The sequence below is a fragment of the Coenobita brevimanus genome, chromosome 57 (assembly GCF_032717465.1).
Source record: "Coenobita brevimanus isolate Jiangsu-jjx chromosome 57, ASM3271746v2, whole genome shotgun sequence".
Lineage (NCBI taxonomy): Eukaryota > Metazoa > Arthropoda > Malacostraca > Decapoda > Coenobitidae > Coenobita > Coenobita brevimanus.
The window spans coordinates 802,724-826,100 of NC_137010.1; the positions used below are offsets into that span (position 1 = coordinate 802,724).

General features: G+C 43.2%; 1 protein-coding gene across 3 annotated transcripts; it reads right to left on the reverse strand.

The window, feature by feature from the left end:
* Positions 1–215: 215 nt before the first annotated feature.
* Positions 216–18,603, reverse strand: LOC145402056 (RNA-binding protein lark-like). Of its 3 annotated transcripts, none has more exons than XM_080274154.1 (8): positions 18,514–18,603; positions 16,568–16,786; positions 15,070–15,237; positions 13,930–14,241; positions 13,100–13,293; positions 10,718–10,831; positions 7,787–7,813; positions 216–2,694 (listed from the first exon to the last, which is right to left on the reverse strand). In XM_080274154.1, exons 2-8 carry the CDS (start codon positions 16,772–16,774, stop codon positions 2,664–2,666), a joined length of 1,053 nt encoding a protein of 350 aa, XP_080130280.1. In that variant the 5' UTR covers positions 16,775–16,786; positions 18,514–18,603; the 3' UTR covers positions 216–2,663. The 3 variants fall into 3 exon arrangements, with proteins under 3 accessions (XP_080130280.1, XP_080130278.1, XP_080130281.1); XM_080274152.1 differs by having other exon boundaries at positions 10,718–10,834; XM_080274155.1 differs by lacking the exon at positions 10,718–10,831.
* Positions 18,604–23,377: the final 4,774 nt, after the last annotated feature.

The window sequence follows — 23,377 nt, forward strand, 5'->3', positions numbered from 1 at the left end:
AAACCTACCCCAATTAAGGTACTATGACAGGGCAAATTATAATCAACTATATACTGAACTCCAGGCCTTAACATCACCAGTTTATATATATCAATTATGCCACAGGAGATCACCGCACTTCCCCAGCAATGGTTACATCATGAACTCCTTATCAGATCACCTGGCAGTACTATATCCAAACCAAAATACAGTATGTGGATAATAAAACAAGGACATACTCAGCATCAGCAATAATTCCTTTATTTGCAATGTCGTCTTAACATTGGGGTTACAGTGCTCTTCTCTACAGTACATGTATACAAGTAACTCTGTATATATCAAAACAAACGTATAACCACCCAGGAATTCCAGCATCCACACGACAGCACCTCAAGAATCCACGTGATGCCCTCTTTTACTTTATTCCTCCTGCTACCCAATGATTTTATTTGGTTTAGGACAGGCCTCTCGTACAGTCCGAAGTGCCTATCCTGAAGCCAAATAAAATAACTGGGTAACAGCAGCAATAAATCAAAAATAACGTCACACGGCTCCAGGGGGTACATTAGGGGGCATTACCTTCACTCGTCTTCGGACCTTACAGCAAGCTCTCCATTCTCGACGCTTCTTTTTAACCCCGAGTGTATGATGTCTTTTACTGGCTTATTCTTGCCATCTCCACGCAACTTTGTTCAGATTAGGGGACTTTTCAAACAGGAGGGGCTAGATACACCCTTCACTAAACTCTTCACTATTAGGGAGTTCTCTGTCAATAACAAAGTCTAACAGTATAAATAATGAATACACAAGACATAAAAGGATTTCATACAATAACGTCATTAACTACAATGTTCTGGTTACCTCTGGATTATCTGATTCACAGGGAAAATTAAAAGAAAAACTCCTTTAGCACCATGTGTCAAAGATGATGTGGCACGAATATACAAAAACATGTGGCACGATACAAGATATGGAAGGGAAATGTTAAGGAATTCACTTCAGGGAGCCCACCTCCCCTTTGGAGGAGAGAGGGGGTAATGAAGGCTCTATCTAAACTCTCCTGTTCAAAAGGCATCTAATCCACATCAAATCAACTGAAGACTGCACGAATAAATCACAGAGCACATCACTGAACTAAAGGGGTTAATGCATCTCTTCGTTCTGTATTCTCCATTAATTCATCTTATTCTATGCGGCTGTTTTAAGCGGCTGACCCTGTGATCAGTCCTGCATCTAACTATCCAGGGCCAGTGCTGTGTATCAGACAATATTTACAGCGGACCAGGGAAGGTATTTAATCAATTTATACGACGAATAAATCTTCATCAACTGTAAAGCACCAAGATATAGCTTTGCCTTTTGTATTTTTTAATTTTAATACTTCCTCCAATTTCAAAGACATAATCTGGCAGCCATATAACTAAAACCAAATGAATTAATACACTATCTTCAATGGAATTTGTTTCACAAGCTTATAAATCCATTCCTTTTGTACTTTAAGAGTTTATAAATACAATCCTTTAAGCTTCAAGAGTCTATAAATGCAATCCTTTTAAGCTGGATGAGTTCATAAATACAGACCCTGGTTTTTATATTACCCAAGCCCGGCACCCCACCTAACCCTAATACACAACACAGGCCCTGGATAGTTAGGGACCTCTAGGCCAAAAAAAAATGCTCATCCATTGATTCAGCTAAATTTCTCCTAAATCTTACTTGCATTAAATTCAAAATAACAGCTATAGCACGGGTCAAACTATCGACTCGTCAGACTGCACTATCCTCTGGTTCAACGTTGTACATATGGAGTGCTTACTACACCTTTACATCTTAGCACTAGCTGGCTATCTCTTTCTCCCATTCCTTCTCCTAACTTCTCTCCATCATGATATATAAAACAAGTTCTGTACAAAATCTAACAATGTACCCTTTGAAAACTGTGAAAAATTGCTGGTGGATATAAAAAAGTAGCTTGGAGTTCACTAGCCTGTGCTGCCAATGTCTAGTGCTAAGATGAGGGTTTCTAATATAAGATCTTTAGAAACAGCTAACAGTCCACCCTGCCATACTGATGTCTTATCTTAATCTACTTCTAAAATTTAGGAATGAATAAAGATATGAACAATAATGCAAAAACCTAAAACATTATGAGGATGGGAGAGGGAGAAATGTGAAAATGACGAAGTATTAAAGTAAGCAGAGATGACAAGAAGAAAGGATTCGGTGACAATGAAAACAAGGGATTAGAAACGAGAAAATCCATGAGCGATCAGTTTGGCAGGGAGGACAACCAGCAGAGCCAATGCAATGCCCCGACGCTACCAGGAGGTAATAATAAGATCACACAAAACAGTAGTTGCATAATGCCCTTCTGGAGTGTGGGGCAAGTTAGTCGGGACAGTGGCCACACGGTGCGAGATGACACGACTTCGTTCACACACGCCGATGATTGCTACGCCATACGACGGTTGGTGCCACATGGCGATGATCGACGCCACACGACGGTTGGTGCCACATGACGAGGATCGACGCCACACGACGAGGGATCAACACCATATGATCATCTGACACCACATGACTTTGCTCCGGTGTGGCACAAGGATCCGACACGTACGCTAAGTTACCGAGTTAGGCATCGGCTGACGCGGGCGAGCGAGCCTTCCCGCCGTGGTAGCGCGCACGGTTTAGTATGGCCGGCGGTCCGGGGGCCCATAACTGCCGGTAGCAAGGGAGGGAGGGTCGTTAGTTGCCTGTATCGCTATCCCTCCACCCTAACCTGCACCACCACCAACAACGCTCTCAGTCACAGGCTCGCACTCCTCCTCAGCGCAAGGCAAATTTGACAACTTCATTTCATGCACCACACATACTGAAAGGCAGTGTTTCATACCTGCATGAGTCAGCCTTGTTCAACTGAGAGCCATTCTTCAAGCTGAAAGATCACCTGCAGCACCCAAATACTATTACACATTCTCTCTACACATCGTACCACCCTGGCCAACCTGCACTAATCACCATGCTAATACACCAAACACCCAAATACCTTCTTGTTATGCAACGGTCCAGCTGTCTCTCATACAGTCATTAATCGTCTAACTGCCCTTTACACAAATTACACTCAGTCAATACAGCAACAATTTCTCAGACATGCGCTGTGCACTGGCATGCAAATACACATTGTCCATTTTCCTGCCCTGATCACTTACTCACATATACTTGTTGTGAGCTGGATTTCCAATGCCTCGCTCACTCCTCAAAAATCCAAGCAGGCAACAGTAGTGACCGAAGTGCCTCTAGGCTATTTTATCTTTACAGATTTCTTTCAGCCAGACCCCTCTTATTTCTCTCCCTGGTACAGTATGTCCTAATCTTTTCTTTCATACAACATGAGGTCTTTCTCTTCCAACAGTACTGGTATCCCCAGTCCCACATTCCTAACCAGTCCCACATTTCTAACTTTCCTTGGCATTCAACAAGGACAAACATTCAAGGTATACCTTTGTCTCCATCACACTGCAATCATAAAGTCTTGAAAACTCCATGGCATATAAAATCTAACTTCACACACACACACACACACACACACACACACACACACACACACACACACACACACAGAGCCTTGCAACCGGTATAGCCAGTTTGTTTTCATCTGAGGGAACTGGGCCAGTCTTAAATTCAAATACTAAGCCATGGCTTCATGAAGTTCACCGAGCCTTATGTATGATGCAGGAACGAGTCCTTGGTTACTAGTCAAATATATCCTCCGGTCAGGCTACACCTGGCCATCAATTAAGCTGAGAAAGGGGTTATGGACATCCGTCAGGTGAAACAAACTGACCACAGTAAAGAAAGGCGAGGCATCAACTGCCAGTGTTGCTGGTGTGGTTCATCCCCCATTAAACTAGCCAGCACTGAGGCTCTGGCACAAAACAGGATGCATTAAATAAAAAATGAGTTAGCTTAAACATGACACGCTAATCCTAGAAGCACATATTCTGAGTGTGTCTGGCAGGGTAGCGTAACCAAACAAAGTGGCTCTGCAAGTGAAGGAAACACTTGATTATGCTGCGGCAGAAATAAAAAAACACATTACTGTATTTGGAGGGAGACCAGTTTAAGAAAATGGTGCGCCAAAAGGACAGGTAACTGTAAATGCAATCGTGAAAAAATGCGGAGAACAAATCATGTGGGAAAAAAAAATCTATCATCAGAGCAGAGCAGATGCAAGTGATGCGCCAATTAAGTGCTAAATGTGGCTATAAACAGACTAGATTGACGTGAGACCCGTACCGTGACCTGAAAAATGAGCTGGAAGGGTTAATTCTCACCTGCCGCCTTCACGTTAGCATTACCAAGTTACACTATTTGGGGACCTGGCTGGTAAAGTGACACATTCCTGAAAATTACTAGAGTGACACATTCCTGAAAATTGCTGACATCCCCCGAAATTACAAGAGTCTATTTTCTGTAGAGGCAGTTCTTGCTTTAAGTCAGAGGTAAATGACTAAACATTACAACTTTCTTCAGGCAACTGGCATGTAAAATTGCACAAAATTGGCAAATCAGCAATACAGGTAGCAATGGAACTTTAGCCAATTTCTCTGCAACTTCTTGTGCACTTAGAAAGAAAAACAAGTGACATGTAGTCTTCCTGTACCTCCATATTTTACAAAGTCTTTTCTGTGTTGGGGTAAAGGACATCGAAATCCGCTGTCTATACTGTTGTAGGCAATTAGAAACACTCTTAAGTCTACTGTATCTGGCAGTAATTTCCTGAATGTGTCACTTCTCCACCAAGGGTCCCACTTGACCTGCATTAGCAATCATGAGTCAAAACCACAGCCTAATTATAGGTGAGCAATCTACATTAGATACACTAAAATTAACAATAAGAAAAATATAAAATCTACAGTACAAATAATACTTTACAGTGGCTGATTTCAACTCAAGAATACCGTTACTAATTCTACCCTGATAAATAAAAGGTTACTGGACTACACATTACTTCACTGGTTACAGACTGCTGCCTGATGCCAAGTTTGGTATTCCTTCAGTCATTTGGCAACAATATCTCAAGCAGGAGGGAGTATCTTCAGGGCATATACGTTGGTCATCATTCAGTCGGTAAAATAAAGGACGAGACGATTCAAGAGTTGAAAGGAAGGATGGGACTGGGGTGCACTGGTGCTGTGATGAGGGGTAGACTGAGATGGTTAGGACGAGTGAGGATGGAGGATGACAGTTAGGTGCAGCTAGTGAAAAGTGTGAACAATGGGAGTTGGGTTTCAAGAGGCAGACCAAAAAAGACCTGGGACAAGGACAAAGTGTGACCTCAGGGATAAGGGACTGAATAGGGAGACTGTCAGGGATCAAACAGCGTGGACAGCTGCCATTAGGTGACCAAGGCCAATGCAAGCAAGCATGTTGGAGCCTTTATATACGATATGATCATTCATTACCCCAACTCTTCTTCCCACTGACGCATCGGCTGGGTAAACCTTGAACTTAGCAATCTCTCTCCAAACATGAATCAGAGAGGGAAAATATCAGTTTCTTAATTCCCCTTATATGTGTGGTGTAAGATCACGTAGGTGTGTACAGTGTTTACATCGAAAGTGGCGCTGGCTAAGAGGCAAGGATCACCGCATCCCCAGGCAAATATAAGAACAGGTCTCCAGCACCTGACTACAATTCTTTTGGTTGCCCTTTAATATGAACAACTATTTTTGGAATTACTGTACATATTTTTTTGGATTATTTTACAACTGTAATGCTTTTTGTCACAAAAGTTGTTTAATTAATAACGCTGTATACTAACAGAAACTGTTTCTTAATACAATGAAATGAGCACATTGGGGGAAAAAATTGTGAACTAAAAACGGTACTGGATGAGAGACTGATCAGCTTCAGAGGGAAGGTAGAGAGGAAGCTACCTAAAACCAAGTAATGCATATGGGCACCAAATAAGACCACAATGCAACGACAATGAACCTTTAGTAGAATATGCCAACTAGTGGGTGGTCTGCCTGATGGAGGGAAGGGGAAGGATCTACATACTTTACAACACAATTCAGCCAAATACCATGTAAGGATTTAAAACTTGAAATTTGTGCTAAATCCAACTGAAAAAGACCAAACTTGGCAACATAAGCAGTGTCTAGAAGCAGTAACCTATGATACTGACATGTGAACGTGTAGAGCTCCTTTGTATAGTATGTTTAACAGTTAAACTCAAATTACCCTGAAACTCTCTATTCAAACTAGCCTATCATCCCCACATACTTTGACTAACAGCACTTGTGTTGTTAAAATATCTTCAACAACCCTTTCAGTACAATTACACATTTTTCATGCTTTGCTTTTGTGTACTGTTGATTCTATTCAGCTTTAGAGGAGGAGGGTTAGACCAAGGATGGCATGGAGAGATACAAGACAGAGGGGGTGAGAGTTAGAGGGAGGGAAGTCAATTGGTAGAGGAGACAGCAATGTGGAGGTTACCTGTTTATAGCCACCCCTTACAGGATTACAGCATCTGACAACAGATATATAGTCAGACAGGTTAACTACAGTAAGGGGATCTCGAGCTGAATAAAAATCACGTGACAATTACAAGAGCGCAACAAAAGGTTACAAAAGAAATGTGGGAATGAATGATGGATGCTCCTAACTCATTCATGACAAAGGGGATCTCTCATGCTGAATACGACCATACGACAGGGAATAATATAAGTACTGTATATATATATATATATATATATATATATAAAATCACTATATTCAAGGGGTTTGCCTCTTTGATATTTTTTTTTTTTTTTTAATTCTTTTGCTACCAGGCCATTTTACTTATTCTATGGTGGCAAGTTACAATATGTTAATGGAGATTGTTCTGAATCTCAACCCTAAACAAACATCAAAATTAACTGCATCATTTGGCTTTAACATGAACACAACTTAATTATATCATGGGGCTGACCGGGTTAAGGAAGACCTATTTGTGAAGGGATGGTGCATATAAGCAGTACTGTTTCTACCTACCTACCTCCAAACACTGTATCCCTTATTTTATCCAGAACAGTTACGTCAAATCAATTGTATAGAGCCTACCCTCAGATCACCCAGCCAGACATTCCATCCCAACCCACTTTCCTGGATACATGCAGCCTTATCCTACCCAATTTACTCTCTCTCTCTTACCTTGCAAATATCTGATACTGTAATCAAACTATCAACCAACCTCTTTCCATCTACCTCACTATTATCAACCAATCTCTTTCCATCCACCTCACTATTATACATCCTCCCTCACATACTCCCTGCCCTTGTTCCTCATTTTCTCCATCTACCTCTCTCTTTCCAACTACCAGACCCTCTCGTCATTCCCTTCCTTAAACTTCACTCCATTTGGCTGGCTACTTCTCTCCTACCTAGTGTGCGCACGCAAACACACACACACACACACACCTAGCACAATACAAAGGAGCTCTACCGTATCAATCTTCAACAACTAAGCCTCTTCAGCATCATGTCTCTTTATTTTGTCTTATTCTCATCACCTTTCGACAATTTCATTCAACCCTGGGGATGCTTCTCACAGTGAAGGGGTTGGATTAAACTCCTCACTTATGAAACATCTCCCCAGACATGAATTACACTGTAGTAAAAAGAATAAGAAAAAAGGACATCCTCTGCCATGTGTTAATCAGCTCTACTCTCTACACACACTGACTACACCTCCATACAAGGCACTGCACACTACAAGGCTACTGTACTAGGGTTACTGGCGGAGGGAAGGGTTTGTACTTACCCACGCATGGTCGGTGGGGGAGGGTAACTGAAAGAGAAGAAACTTTTGTTAATTCACTGAGACACTGAAGTCCTCTTCATGGGTCTCCCCCCCCCCCTTTTTTATATTCTGCTTTTGCTATTAATCCTTTCATATCAGTGACATTTGTATATATATATATATATATATATATATATATATATATATATATATATTCAAATTTGGAGTTTTCATATTGGAGGGGTTAGCTACGGCCCCCCATTAACATCCTCACTACAAGAAATCTCCCTTAAGGAGAATAAAATCATCCAATTGTGATGGAGGGAAAAAAATTAAGGGGATAAACTACGATTAAATTAAACTTCCTTATTTAATTTCCTTTACCGGTAGTCGGGGAGGCGCTCACCATCCACTCACTAGATGTAGTGCTGCTCTCAGGTGGCAGCCCATTCCTCTCTTCTTTCCTCCCTTCATCTTATGACATTCTTTCCTCTTCCTTCTGCCTATGGGTGACTCTACACTGAGTGACATGCCAAATGGTTCCCCCTAAACCAGGAAACCATTTATTGTGCTGCATGGTAGGCTAACCATATAACCAAACTATGGCACCTGGTGGTTTAGTGGGTAGTTAAGCCATTCCATCCAGACTGAGCCTGTATCGGCTCATATCCAAGGGATGGTTGGGATTTACTGCTCACGTAATGCCACTCAGGGATGAGCCTGGTCAACCTCATCTTAAATATCAAGACCAACTTGCCTAGCCCCGGGCTCCAACACTTCTCATGGGGCAACACTGGATTAGATGATGAATGAATGAATTACCACCTATACAGCAGACTTACCAATTTCTCCCAAGTTTTCAACATCACAATTATACAGGAAATTTTTAAATAATTTTGCTACCTTCGCAGCAAACTAACCAATTTCTCCCAATTAATATAACTTTTATACAGAAAAATTTGTTATACTGTACCAGTACTCACAATCTTTAACACATCACTGACACAACAGCCTGTGCCAATCTGACTAAAACATAATTCTTTGTCTATCCTGTCTGTTGCGTGATCCTGCATGCTGTGAGGGAGACTGTGGTTAAATGACTGGTATGAATTTTTTTCCCCTTGCCCTCTGAAACTTTTAAATTCCAGTGATGTTTTCAAAATTCCTTTTGGTGGCCAGGCAATATTTTAACCCCTCCAATCTGGTGACTACAGACCTGGATAAAACACCAACCACTGTACGTATATTCCAGGGAAAGACTGACAATTTAAAAAAAACGGACTGTCTGCCTTAGCCCCGTCACTGCCAAGTCCACTGTAAAATCTTGTGTAACTCACACTGAGCTGTCATGGCAATGACTTTTTAAAACAAAAAATTTGTTTTTCAGCAATTTATACTTCCTCAGTGTGAGTAAATGACAAAACCCAAATGCACACAGAGGTGAACATATTTCTGTAATAATTTTCTCTGGGATTTATCATGCAGATTTTGCTAGTGCCTCAATCAAAGCCAATGCCAGTCTATGAAAACTGACGCCACTGGCAGTTGAGGAGTTAACCCTTACCAAGCAGCAGACCCCATATGAAGCACAATGAAGGTCTGCACAGGCCAAACAGCACGCTCATGTGAGGTATAATTTACAATGGTTATAAAACAATGACTCTGGGGAGGTACACTACCTTACAAAAAATCAGCCTGGCAGGAGTTAATGATTCATTTGTTTGGCAGGTATTAATCTCATTATACCATTTACTACTTTTATATCCCAACCAAATGTACTTTGTAAATACAGTACAGTGGGAGGAACTATACCAGGAGTCTTTAACCCCTTCTCCCTAAGTTGCAGATTCCACTCTTGCTACATTCAGAGACTTTTTCTCAGCTTGCGGGCCTTTTTTAGCTGTGGGAGTGAGCTGCAGCCTTCATTAACTCTTGCAAAACACAGGGGTTATCATAAGCTGAAAACAACACACACTGCCTGCAGCAGGAGTAAGGTACCAATGTTATCACTAAAGAGAGGACACTACCTAAGTATGCACAGAATACCAATGAGAATGAAAGCCCCAGATACACATCTTCCCCCCACCTGTGCTGGCTGATAGGAAGTATAAGGCTGTTTGTAACTGTGCTGCGTGGTGGGCTAAATTATTACAAATGAATGATTTAAAAAAACAAAATAAAATGGTTGCAAGAGGATAGATAGAGTGCAATTACAATCATTTCCACCTATAAAGAAATTCACCGCCATCTTCCCCTCTGTTGTATGGGCTAAGATGCTACTTGTGCTATATATTCTGAGTGGTGGGGATGTTATATTCCTCAGCAAATAAACATCAGTACTAAACTCTGTCTTCTTTAACCTGGCTTGCAACTGCCATTTCTACATTCTGAAACTCGAGCTGTAACAAGAGATTAACCCTTGAATATGATGCTAGTCAAAGTTTTGCCATAGTCTGCCACTGCGCTACAGGATATAGGCTAAGCTTTAAAAGATAAAACTCTTGCCAGGCTAAGATGGACAAACTATAGTGCAGTAGATCCTCTTTCATCCATTCAGGTTAAAGGTTGGTAATGCATTGTGTAAATGACTGGCACAGCTACTGGCTTATCACGCAGCCTCAATGTCTGGGGTGGGCTGACTCCCAACATGGTCTCTGCATTGTCATTACCTGACATCAGATGCTTACAGCTTCAAAACTGACAATATTATTAATATCCTTTAAAATATAAATTACTGCAACTCAGATCTCTCTAATTTAATACAGAAGTGGCACTAAATGGAGAATCCTCCACCTGATGTTAGTATGATAATAAAAAAACACATTACACAAGCAAAAATATTCCTCAATCATACGGTAACATAAACTCATACAACACGGGTCCAAGCAGAGCATGTACTTGATACTACTCTACATGTCCAGAGTGTACTGTGTTCTGGATGTGAGACTGTACCTCGGACTCGGGTATCTAGGGAGGCGGGAGGGCACATCCTGCGCCATGAAGCTACTCCTCAACCTTAGCCTGCCTCCACCCGGCTCTCGGACATCACTGAGACCAGACCCCAGACTGCTGCGTTAAGCCATCGTCATCAATTACCGCCATCATCAATCATCATCAACAGTTGGGGAGAGAAAGGACAGTAAGATAAACAGTGGACAAGTCTGCCCAATAACAAAACAAAATTAATGACAATATTATAATACTACTCATTACATGCAATAAAAGAAAAGTTTAAAACACAGGATTACAAAATAAAAATGGCAAAAAAGCTCCACAAGTGCAATTGCAAGAATTATTAGAGTATGAAATAAAAATGCAATGCAGGATATACAAGCAAAGTCTTTATTATATAAATCATAGGACATTAAAGAAACTTCAAGGTTCTACATGCTCCTCTGTCAAGCAATCAAAATGAAAATGATAATTAACCCAAAAAAACAAATCACTCGTGCTAAAAACAACACACACATCACAACAACACAGTAAGAGAAAAAGATCCTAAAAGAAGAATGAAACTGGGCACAAAAGAATGAGGAGGAGGGGGGAAAAGGAAAAAGAGGGAGGAGGAAGAGAGGAAAAGGGGGGAGGAGCGAGAAGGAAGAATGGAGGAGAGGAGAGAATGGAGAAGGAAGAATGAAGAGGGAGAAGGGAGGAGAAGAAGAAGGAAGAGTGGAGGAGGAGAAGGAAGAGAAGGGAGGAGGAAGAGGAGGAATGGAAGGTGGACAAATAAGGCAATGGAAGGTGTTAAAAGATGGCTGAGTAAGCTAGAACATATGACTGCACTTGGGCCAGGGTGAGAGAGTTCAGGAAAATACCCTTCTTATAATCCCTCTATTTAACACACTATTTCCAACAATGATCCCACCTCAATGGTCTGTTAAAAAATACATAAGATTTATTACAGGGAGGGACACTGACAGAAAGCTAATTAATGAAATAATTAATCACTGCCATCGGCAATGATATTGGATCGCCAAATAAAGTTCCTAAAAAAAAATATATATATATATATATGTATAAAAATTGCAAATGCTATGGGACATGGATATGATTTATCCCACAAAATAATCAAATAAATACAAAAATAAAACAAAATTCAGCAAATGTCACTATGTTGTCTTACACACGGGTGCTGTGTTCTATGACACTGGCACTCAACACACTTATTACATCCAAAGTTCCAAACTGGTGGCCGTGGTGTGTAAGATGCCTAGTATAAAAGTGTGACGTGAGGTAAAAGTGATAATCGCAGGATTAGGTTCTCCATGGGGGTTAATGTGTGAAGTGTACCCTGGCATCACTCTAGTGTGGCACACCATAAGGGCTGAAAAACTCCAAGTAAAATAAAAGTACACCCACCAAAGCCTAACCACCAAACAAAAGCTTAAAGCACTGATGATGCTCAAAGAAGAAAGTGATTAAAATGGTTCCATAATTTAAAAGGTTTCACTTTCACTAAAGATGTCAGTGTGATGGATGTAACAATCATCTTCCAACACTAATGCGGCCAGTAAGTCATGAAATGAAGAGTACAGTGTAGTGCATAATGCAAGATCACACTGCCACATCCACAACCAATAAACAAAGGGCCACAGCATCAGGAAATATAAAAACATTTCAACTTCAAGCACAGAAGGGATGGGTTGACTGAATAAATTAACAATCTTGCCATAATCAGAATTATTCTTCAGATACATTTTGAAAACAACACCAGCATTATCTTTTACCTAAATCATTTCAATTTAAAAATAAGCTGGCAGAGTAGCATGGATGCAAACATTCACATGCCAAATGCAGACAGAAACTAGTCATCAGGAGCTGTCAAGAAGCCTAACCTGGTAAGAATATAAGTTTGTCTTATTTTTAGAAGGGGTATGCATCTCTACGAGCATCCCTGTCCATCTGTGACTTGCTAATTTTTTCAGAGAGGTGCTTCACTCCCGATGACTTCAACACCTTACGGAAAGCCCCACATCAAGGCCCTGAACCTCCTACTTCATGCACATGGACTTGAGCACTTTAGCAATGCCCAATATTGCAAGTCCAGTGCTCCTCCATTTTTCAAGTATGTTTATGTTTGCCCTCAATCAGTCAACAATCCCATTCCAGTATTCTTCATCTGCAACCATACCATTTATTCCTCTACTGCAGCCAATTGTGACCGGAATTCAATTTTCCCATCCCATTAATTCTCAACCAGTGATGAAAGAAAAATGAAGGAATGAAGGAATGGAAAAGGAAGAGACAAAAAAAGAATGGAAGAGAGAGAAAAATATGCAAAAATGGGAGGAGAGAGAGAGAGAGAAGAACCAACCAAGCAGCATAAAGACTGACCGTGGTGGTGGTGGAGATCGTCGTCCATATCTTAGGTAGTCAGGGTGGGGTGGGGGTGGGAGGGGGGGCAGGCGGCGTTCATATAGGTCGTCCATCATGGGGGGCGGGGGTGGGGGGTGGTCACCGTACCGTCGCTCATACAAACGGTCATCGTATGGGTACCGGTCGTAGCGGTCAAACCGGTCAAAATCATCCTGTGGGAGTAAGCATTGTTACATATGCACTGAAGTTACTCAAGTTTTTTCATTTCAAGTAGCATTTAGCCCTGCATAAGTGAGGGCAGCCTATCTTGCATATCTGTAGCCACAACACTACACTAATTTATGTGAAATAATAAATAGTAAGATATGTGCACGTGCATAGATTCACTCCACACACACACACAAAAACCTTTCTTTTTCACTTCAAAGCAAACTTGAGAGAAGCAACAGCAACTTTAAAGTAAAAAAACACATTATTCCATCTATAAAAGTGAATAATGCAAACTTTTAACACACTGGTGCACATCTTGAGTTTAATATTTTATGACTACTGTAACATTTTACCACCATCATCATCCTTATGTCTCCCTAATACCTAAGGATGGGGTGACGTAGCATCCACAGAGCAAGGAGACAAAACACGACAGAGGGAGAACCATCAATGACGTACCCAGCAAAATGGGTCCAACACTCTGACTCACCATCATGTGTCCCAAGAATTCAAACTTCTGCGTCAAAGTTTAAGCGTATAAAAAGGAACACACTGAGGTCAAGAAACTTACGAGGATATAAATGAAATTGGAGCGCACCCAAACTAAGGAGAACAAATGAAATGTTAGGCAGACCCACCCTGTATCGAAGCATGCGTTCCCTGGCATATGATGGTGGTGGGGGTGGAGGGTAGGGGTCGTATCTGCCCCCACCGGCACCAAACCTGCCCCTCTCTCTGTCTGGGAAGCGGCCACTCATGCGGCCATCCCTGGGGCACTCCTTCGACCAGTGACCCCCCGACCCACACCGGTAGCACATGTCAGGATTGCCCATGCCCGCCTGCTGCCGTACACGTGAGGTGGACTCCTGGACACGCAGACGCAACCCATGCAGCTCGTACCCATCCAGTTCACGTATTGCTCTCTGGGCCTGTCCCTCATCTTCCATGTGCTGCAAAAAATACAATGCAAATATAAAATGTACTTCAGCACTTAAAGCAATCTTTTTACCACTACATCCACAGCAAGACAAATCCCTGCTGCGGTTTGTTATTCTGTATTTACCTGCTTATAACTATTACTCAGTATACTACATTTCTCTCTGTCTCATACATGTCTTGCCAACTTGCCAAAAGGTAAGTCAGTCCCTATAATCTGGTGATACCTTTTTTCTGGTATCACATGTTATTCAGCTTAGGACTGACATTTCAAACCAGAACGGGTTCAAACATCCTTCAGTAACCCTTTTACTACCAGGAGGCATTACTAAGCTGATTATCATCATCTAGATGTGGCAAAGATAAATAAAAAAAAGGTATGTTACTCTACTGAACAGGTTAAAAAAGGCCAGATGGGTAATGTCAAGTTGAATCCATAGCATACTGAAAATAAATGCATAGTTTGTGAGGATGTCAGCATACTATACAGTACTTAAAAAATGGACAGTGAGAATGTCAGCCCAGCATACTCTCAATGGATACATGAATTCATAGCTGGTGAACCTACCAGCCTGACATACAAAAAATGGATAGCTGATGAGAATATCTGCCTGAAATACTCACAATAAATGTATACTGGTACTTGGAAATATCAGCCTAGCATACTCACAATAAATGCAAAGTTGGTGAGAATATCAGCCTAATATACTCACAATCAATGCAAAACTGGTGGAAATATCAGCCTAGCATACCCACAAGAAATGTGTAGTTGGTAAGAATATCAGCCTAGCATACTCACAATAAATGCTTAGTTGGTGAGAATATCAGCCTGGCCTACTCACAATAAATGCATAGTTGGTGAGGATGTCGGCCTCCACCACTGTGCCATACACCTCAAACAGTGACTTGAGTTCCTCTAACTTGGAGTCCTTGTGCAGGTTGCCGACAAATATCTTGGTCTTCAGGTTCCCCCCTTTACGTGCTCCTGTCGATGCCTCTACTACCATAATCTGAAAAAATATATATTACTGTTATTAATAAAATAATTCACTCATTATCCTAACCTAATTTCTCATTAACTAACAAGGAGATTCTGATACATAAAAATAGGAAAAAGAAAGTAGAATACAGTTTCATACAATAAAACACTGTAATATATTTTAGATACTTACTTATCGCTATAGTTTCATTTCATTTTTTAAGGCTCCAAAATGCATGCATTGGCCTTGGTCACCTAAACGCTGGCTCTCCATGATGCTCGATCACTGGCACCTTCCCTGTTCAGTCCCTTATCCCTGAGGTCACACTCAATGACCTCATCCCTGATTTTTATCAGTGTACCTCTCACAACCCTACCCCTAACATTTACACTTATTACTTTCTGCACCCAATTATCATCCCCCATCCTCTCCACATGGCCAAACCATCTCAATCTACCTCTCCTCATCACAACACCAATACACTCCTGTCCCATCCTACCTCTCAACTCTTCCATCGTTAACCTCGTCCCCCCAGGCCTCGCACTCAGGGATGCACTACACATCCACTTAATCACTGTCATTTCTGAACATCTGAGCCTGCAAATATCCTCTTCCTTTACTGCCCAGGTCCCACTGTCATACAGCATTACACTCCTAACACATGCTGCATACAAGGATCCCTTGGCACAGAGGGAGAGCCCTCTCAACGTCAGGAGAGAAACAGCTCCCTGAATTTCTTCTAACCACTCCTCACTCTAGCAACAGAGCTAACTCCAGCCCCACCTCCAGCACATAACATTCTCCCAAATAACAAATCTTCCACACTATATCCCAAATATATGGTACTGCATTTTATTACTCCAACCTCTGTCCTAAAACTCATGTAACTTAACCTGTATATGGCAACTAACACAAAGTTCCAATAAATCTAAAAGACTTCAAACAATTTTATAAGGTAATCTGAGTGTTACTAAATGCTGTACATGGTACTTTGAGATGCAATCAACACAGCTATACAAAGAGCTGCAAACACACGCTGGGAGCCAAAGAAGGTTTGTGACAAATGAGAGCAAGGGTGACGGTACAGCAGACCTATGTGGCATGGAAGGAAAAGTGGAGCAGTATATTGGTGAGAGGAATGAAGAGACATGATGATGATGATGATGATGATGATGATGATGATGATGATGAACAATACCTGTAATCATCATCCTATCATTATGAGAGACAGAGGTCTGGATGATGATTATGGTTGTTATTTGTCATTATCATCCTGACCTGTACTTCACATAATGATGGAAGGAGGACTCAAAAGGCAAGGAAAAACCAAACAGACAGTGTTACAACCAGCTATGCTCACTTTGCCATGAAGGGAATGGCCGTTGAGGCCCTCAATGGCCGCCTGCCCCTCCTCCTCCTTTTCCATGTGCACGAAGCCATAGTTCTTCACCACATCGGCCTCCACCACCGTACCATACCCCTCAAACAGCTCCCGGATGTCCTGGCTCGAGGCACGGTCACTCAGGTTCCCCACAAAGATCTTGAATGTGTTGCCCCGAACCGGCATCCTGGCGGTGACCTATGGTAGCAGGAGTTAGTTTACAGACCCACTCTTGGAAGATATCGATAAATTTTTGCTTCCAGCTCAGTAATAATAAACAAATGCTTTTTTCTATAGCATTTTTTAGTTTACAGACTCTCTTGCCTTTCAGTTAGGTAGTATTCAACATGACTACTTCTAGGGCATTTTTAGTTTACAAACCCACTCAAAAGATATCTAGAAATTTTTGTTTCCGGTTAAGTAATATTAATCAATATACCGGTAAGTAACTTTTCTTCTTTGGCAATTCCTTCATATATTGGTGCGAGATTATTATTGAACTTGGGGGGTCCGTCACTTGCGATAAATCGGAAGAAATGGTCATTAACCCTTTAGATACAACGGTCTGTGGGGCCAGGAGACCCAGGTACTGTCTAAACATAGCCCAAAAAATGATACTACTCAAATGAACCTGTGAGTTGCTTTTCTGTGCAAGTGGATCAGGGGGCACTGTATCTGTGAAACACTGTTGACCAAACCAATATTTTGTGCTGTAATTTTTTTTTTTTTTTTGTCAAAATATACAGTTTTTCTGTCCATGGTCGAACACTGCATCTCAAGGGTTAAGACACGTTCAGTCCAATGGACCCAGGGATGTCTTTTTTTATATTACTCTTACCATCTTCTCACAAATTTATTCTGCCTGTGACTGATTTTTCAAAACGGTGGGGTTAGATAATACCCTTCATGAACCCTATCCATGAGGCTTTTCCTCAGTTAATACAACAGTCTAGCAGCAGTAGGCATAAACAACCCCACCTTCAATCCATGTCCTCTTTGCAGGGAAGTAATCTTGAAAAAAAAAAAAAAAAAAAAGACGCTAGTCTCCCATCTTTCCTGTCTCTTCTTATTGCTTTTCTTTCCTTTACAGGTGGCTTTACATTGAGTGACAAGTCAAATGGTTTCCTGTAAGCCAAGAAACCATTTACAATGCTGGGTGGTAACCATATAACCAAACCATACGTGCTCCCTACGTGTCAACGAGTGGGTTGGTGGAGGGTTAGTGCCCCTCCCCGTAAAACAAATAACTCAAAGTCAAATGGCCACCCCTTACGGGATTATGGCGTCTGGCGATAGATAGATAGAACCTATATAGGCTAATCTATGAAAAACATCTGGGAAAACTTGAGACTACCCAAACAAAAACCTACAACCCTGCATGACTATGATATTACACCATTAGCAAAATGCACTAGAGCAAGTTAGTCGCCTATGCACGTTACCACTCCTGCTAGACCAAATATCTAATGACTACAAACGTCTCGCAATTATTACATAAAGAGAGAAAACTGCGCATCATTTAGTTAACCCCTACACACGACACAGAAACTAAGCCAACCGTATGACATACAAGTTGATGTAGCTAATGATGAAAAACTGACGAATCCAAAAATGATGATTGATAACCCGTGGATGGCAACAATGCTTCCTGCAAGCAAATACCGAAATTTCTAAGTTCGGCTCGGCCTTCACTGAGCAATAAAAATACATAAAAACATTCGAAATATCACCAAACTACGCCGTACCCAAACACCAGCACTGACATTCATCAAAAGGTTAAGGGAAATAGTAATCAATAACAAGAAAAATCGAACGCAAATATCACTGGCCCTCTTCCTTCCTTCAATTATCTATTAAATTCCCCTCAAACGTAACACGTACTCACTTGCTGAGATCGGTAGCATACTCATACACAACATACTCACCTAGACACTCTTTACGGTGGGGAAATAACCTTACATACGCGATAATACGAGAACCACTTCCAGCCACCTCCCAAGATGGCGGACTTTGGTTGCTTGGTGAAGTGAAGTTCTATACTATATTTGTATGTACTAATATATAAAAGTGTCCAATACGATAAAACTATACCATGAAAACATTATACTTTAATCCACACTCCGTATTGCAATATGAAGTTTTCTTACTCTCTAATTAGGGACAGTAAGTGTGAAAGAACTATAGTTTTTTCACCAAAACATGACGAGAACCACAAAAAAGAAATAAGGAGAGGAAGATTACTGCTTTCTCTCTTTTATTTTTTCTTCCCTTCAGTATTGTGCATGGCATACTTCCTTCATTCGTTTTTTTCTGGCTTTTTATTTTAATCAGAGCTCAAGAAAATTTTAAATTAATCTACACAGCGATTAACAAATTTGTATTTTGAATTTAAATATTTATTGTTAGAATGTGTAATAATTCTATGACGTAATAATGAATCTGATCTTGCAGGGAGTACGACATGAGAAGCTTTTTCTTTTCTTTTTTGTCCTTCTTGGCAAAATATACTGTCATGATACCAAATTTATCGTAGCTTATTCAACGTACCTCACCCCATCCCATGCTACTTTTATTGCGTCATCGTTTCATTCAACAACTAACCCTTTCACAAATTTATATATGGGGAGCGCGGTAGCTCCGTGGTAGGTGTCGGGCTCGTAATCGTGAGGTTGCGAGTTCGCGCCCCGCCCGGTGGTTGCTGTGCTGGAGGGGTAGCGCTCTCCTGTAACCCTAGCAGGGCTATATTATGATCTGATGAGGTCTAGCGCGGGGATTAATCCCTTCACAAATTTATACGAAAGTACTACGCAGTAGCCTACCTGGTAAATCATTATATATATATATATATATATATATATATATACTGTATATAACTTGGCCGAAATTTTCGTCCCTTTGCAGCTTATTTGTCGTTGCTTATTAGATAGTCAATACTACTTAAAATGCCAGCTGTGGCAGCTCAGGTCGCCACAACACCCCCAGGAGGACACGGAGGGCTAGACCGCGCGAACGCGCCCGGGCAATATGGACATAAGTTCACCCGGGCCACGCGACCCTATTCCCCGGAACTTTCCCGCCCCACCACCTTAGTCGAAGTACACTACCTCCGGGCGAGCTGACCACCGACAGGATCGGGGTGGAACTGGCCTGACATTTCCAAGCAGCACCCCAGCGACGGCCTGTAGCTGCTCAGAGAAAAAGGAAACCGCCTGTAGCCACACCCAAAATAAGGCCACGGCCTGTAGGCGGGCCGCCATTTAGGAGACAGCCTGTAGCCGCTCCGTCAAGTGTTGCTAACACCCCCTACAGAGACCAGCGACGGCCTGTAACCACGCTGGGGAGAGACAGGTACGTCCCCTCTCCTTCCATAGTTGCCTCGGAGGGCACAACACCGGCGACGGCCTGTAGCCGCTCCTTGCCGGACTTCGGCGACGGCCTGTAGCCGCTCCTTGCCGGACTTCGGCGACGGCCGGTTGCCGCGCCAACAGGCAGGTGATGACCTGTGGCCACACTTCACCTGTGTTCCCGTCAGGGAGTCGGGTCCCGGCGACGGCCAGTAGCCGCGCCAACAGCGAAGGGACGGCTCGTAGCCGCCCTCCGTTTGTTGCCCAAGCCGCACCGAGGAGAGACGCCAAAGTCCCTCGCCCCCTGTGACTCCACAACGAGAAGGTGAGCTGCGCTCAGTCCTGCCCTCCGGCAGGAGCACAGATTGCCCTCCTGTCCACCCACAACTAGGCAACCTCCAGGAGGAGGACCACTGCCCTGAGGACTGGTGGAGAGGCCCCTTACTGTCCCCAGGGTTGTTCTCCGTCTGGAGGAACAGGGCGCCCACCTGACGGACTCCGGCAAAGGACGACACCGCAGCCCAGCTCTGACGGCGGCGCCTCCAGCAGAAGATCGCGGCCGATGCCCCTCCAAGAACGTCCCCTGGACCCCCAGGCGGGCCCTCTCCCCATCCCCGACGAAGGCGACGCCCGTACTCCACCCGGCGCCTGAGTGAGCGCCTCCAATACCTGCTTGGCCCTGGTCCTGAGGGCCAGACTCCAGTCCTCAGCCCCGATAGTTAGGGGCCCTTCGCCACACACAGCCCAAGCCCCAGCCGAGAGACGACGCCCCTGAGAGTGGTCCCGTGGCCGCGGGACGAAGAGACTCCCAAAGGGCCTCCGCCTACCCCAGGCCGAGAGTTGTGAGCCCTGGACCTCCCCTTCCCCCTGTGAAATAAAGTGGACCTAAAGGCAGTGAAATATCAGTGAACAGTGAGGCCGACACTCGAGGCACGAGAGTGAGTGTAACATAACATAAGTGTACAGTGAGGCCAAGAAAGAACATGTATTAGCGAGTGTAAAAAAACAGGCGCCTCAGTGATTATACAGACAGTGCGACGTACACGAACACAGAGATGACACATCACCCCCTGTAACGGCGCCTGTAACATAGTGTCAAAATCTACTCCCCCTCCTTGTGCAGAGTCAGTAACTCCCCCCCCCCCCGTACCCAGTCTAAAACTTAGTGCCAGAACAGTGTACGCCTCACGGAAGTGCCTCCTCACTACGGACAGTGTAATAGTGTTTTGCCCTCCTGAACCAGACTTAGACTCCTGTACATCTAGTATCCTGTGATACTCTACCCACTAATACCAGCCTGTGTATTGATTTTTGCCTATGAGATTGTGTAAGATTGTCTACCTGTTCCACAGCAGTTGAATTTGTCAATATACGTGTAAGGTTGTTCCCCTGTGTTTTTATGCCCTGGCCCTCTCTTGTTTGTCTAAGCTCCGGTCTAGAAAGAGAACCCAGCTGCACTCTAGGCGTTCCAGGGACGGGAAGCCGCCCCTTAAACACCTAGCATAACACTACTGCTGTACATCCTTTCCCTAGCACTCCTTCGTGACTAGCTCCATATTTGTGTTGATCTACCGTTGCAACTCAGCATTCAAGATGGAGGGATGGTAATTTTGGGCCAAGGTACAATACATCATACGACTATAGTAACGCCAAACTATTTTTATTTTGCAGGAGAAAGATTCCCCCATAAAAGGCAAAAATTACAATCTAAGAGTTGTTAATATGCAACCGCAAAAGGTGTAATAGGTCGGTGGTGGCCGTGTGGATAGTGTGGTGATGTCCGTAATGACGCGAGTTATATCTCCGACTGATTATACAGTATATATCATCTCGATAATACCAAGGCATCAGTCCCGAATAAGGCAGTCTAGCATGAGGCAACTCAAGGAAAGTCTCTCATTCACACACACACACACACACACACACACACACACACACAGAGGGTCATGAAGCTCCTACTCAACTCGAGAACCTTGAGAGAGAGAGAGAGAGAGAGAGAGAGAGAGATGCATATATCATAGTGCTGTGTGGTTAGATACAATATATGTATATACACCATTCTCAAAAAATATGCAACCATCACGCCAAATCACTTTCTGACGGTCAGCGACTCACAAGCAAGGCCAACCTCACCAGCTCCGCATCACCTCAGTGGTTTCCGCGCTTGCCATACGGGCGTGGGGATATTAGGAGATATTAAGTGTGTTTTGCGGACCCTAAACTCCCGTGGCGACTAAAACTGACCCCAACCCTCACACTGCATGGCCCCACCCTCACACTGCATACCCCCACCCCTCACACTGCATACCTCCACCCCTCACACTGCATGGCCCCAACCTCACACTGTATGGCCCACCCTCACACTGCATGACTCCACCCTCACACTGCATACCCCCACCCTTACACTACATGGCCCCAACCCTCACACTGCATACCCCCACCCTCACACTGCATGGCCCACCCTCACACTGCATGGCCCACCCTCACACTGCATACCCACAACCTCACACTGCATAACCCCCACCCTCTCACTGCACCTGTGTTCTTTGGCGCGCAGGTGTAAAAAAACGTCATCACACTGGACGGATTAATAGAGTAAACACAGCGAATTATAATCGTGTATTATTTCATCCTCCATGGCAATTTAGGTCAAAGAATATTTTTAACTGGAGGGCTGCTCTCTCTCCCCCCCCCTCTCTCTCTCTTTCCTTTCTCTCCCTCTCTCTCTCTCTGTTCCTACGAGAGTATACTCAGTCTTCTGTTAACCATTTTCGGGGGACGCCTTCACGTGGTGGTCGGAGGAGCTGCCTGGTTATACAAACATCCCTCAACTTCCTCCCTATCCCTCGAAAGACATCCCATCCACCCGAAAACCGACCTCGGGATCATTCAGTTGGGTGCTGCACGAGCTACCCACTGTACCCCCCCTCCCCACAGGTGTGCCCAGGTGAGAATGGTTGGCGAGGCAGGTGTGTCCGTGCCCCTCCCTTCTCACAGGTGTGCTCCCCCCCCCCGGCCCTGTACAAATGTCTTCAATATTGTTCACTTACTGTACACACTCTCTCTCTCTCTCTCTCTCTCTCTCTCTCTCTCTCTCTCTCTTTCACTAACGTGGCCCTGATTTCGTCCTTTGGCAGCTAATTTCACGTTGCTCAGTGGCAGAAAAAGATAATATTAAAGCTGTACATCCTTTCCACAGCACTTCTTCGTGATTAGCATCATATTCTGGTGTTAATCTTTTGTTGCAACTAAACTATCAACATGGATTTTAAGCCAAGTTAAAGTGGTACAGTTGTAGTAATAGTAGTAGTGGTATGTGTGTAGTAGTGGTGTGTGTGTGTGTGTGTGTGTGTGTGTGTGTGTGTGTGTGTGTGTGTGTGTGTGTGTGTGTGAGAGAGAGAGAGAGAGAGAGAGAGAGAGAAAGGGGAGGGGAGAGAATGCTTCC

Bases quoted from the DNA above. Each gene is read 5' to 3' on its own strand.
- LOC145402056 (XM_080274152.1), bottom strand. From the start codon at position 16,774: ATGCCGGTTCGGGGCAACACATTCAAGATCTTTGTGGGGAACCTGAGT. The intron at 13,294-13,929 runs GTGGGTCTGCCT...TTACTCCCACAG, and splicing joins AACGCATGCTTCGATACAGG to GATGATTTTGACCGGTTTGA. The intron at 2,695-7,786 runs GTAAGTACAAAC...TGCTACCGGCAG, and splicing joins CCCCCACCGACCATGCGTGG to TTATGGGCCCCCGGACCGCC.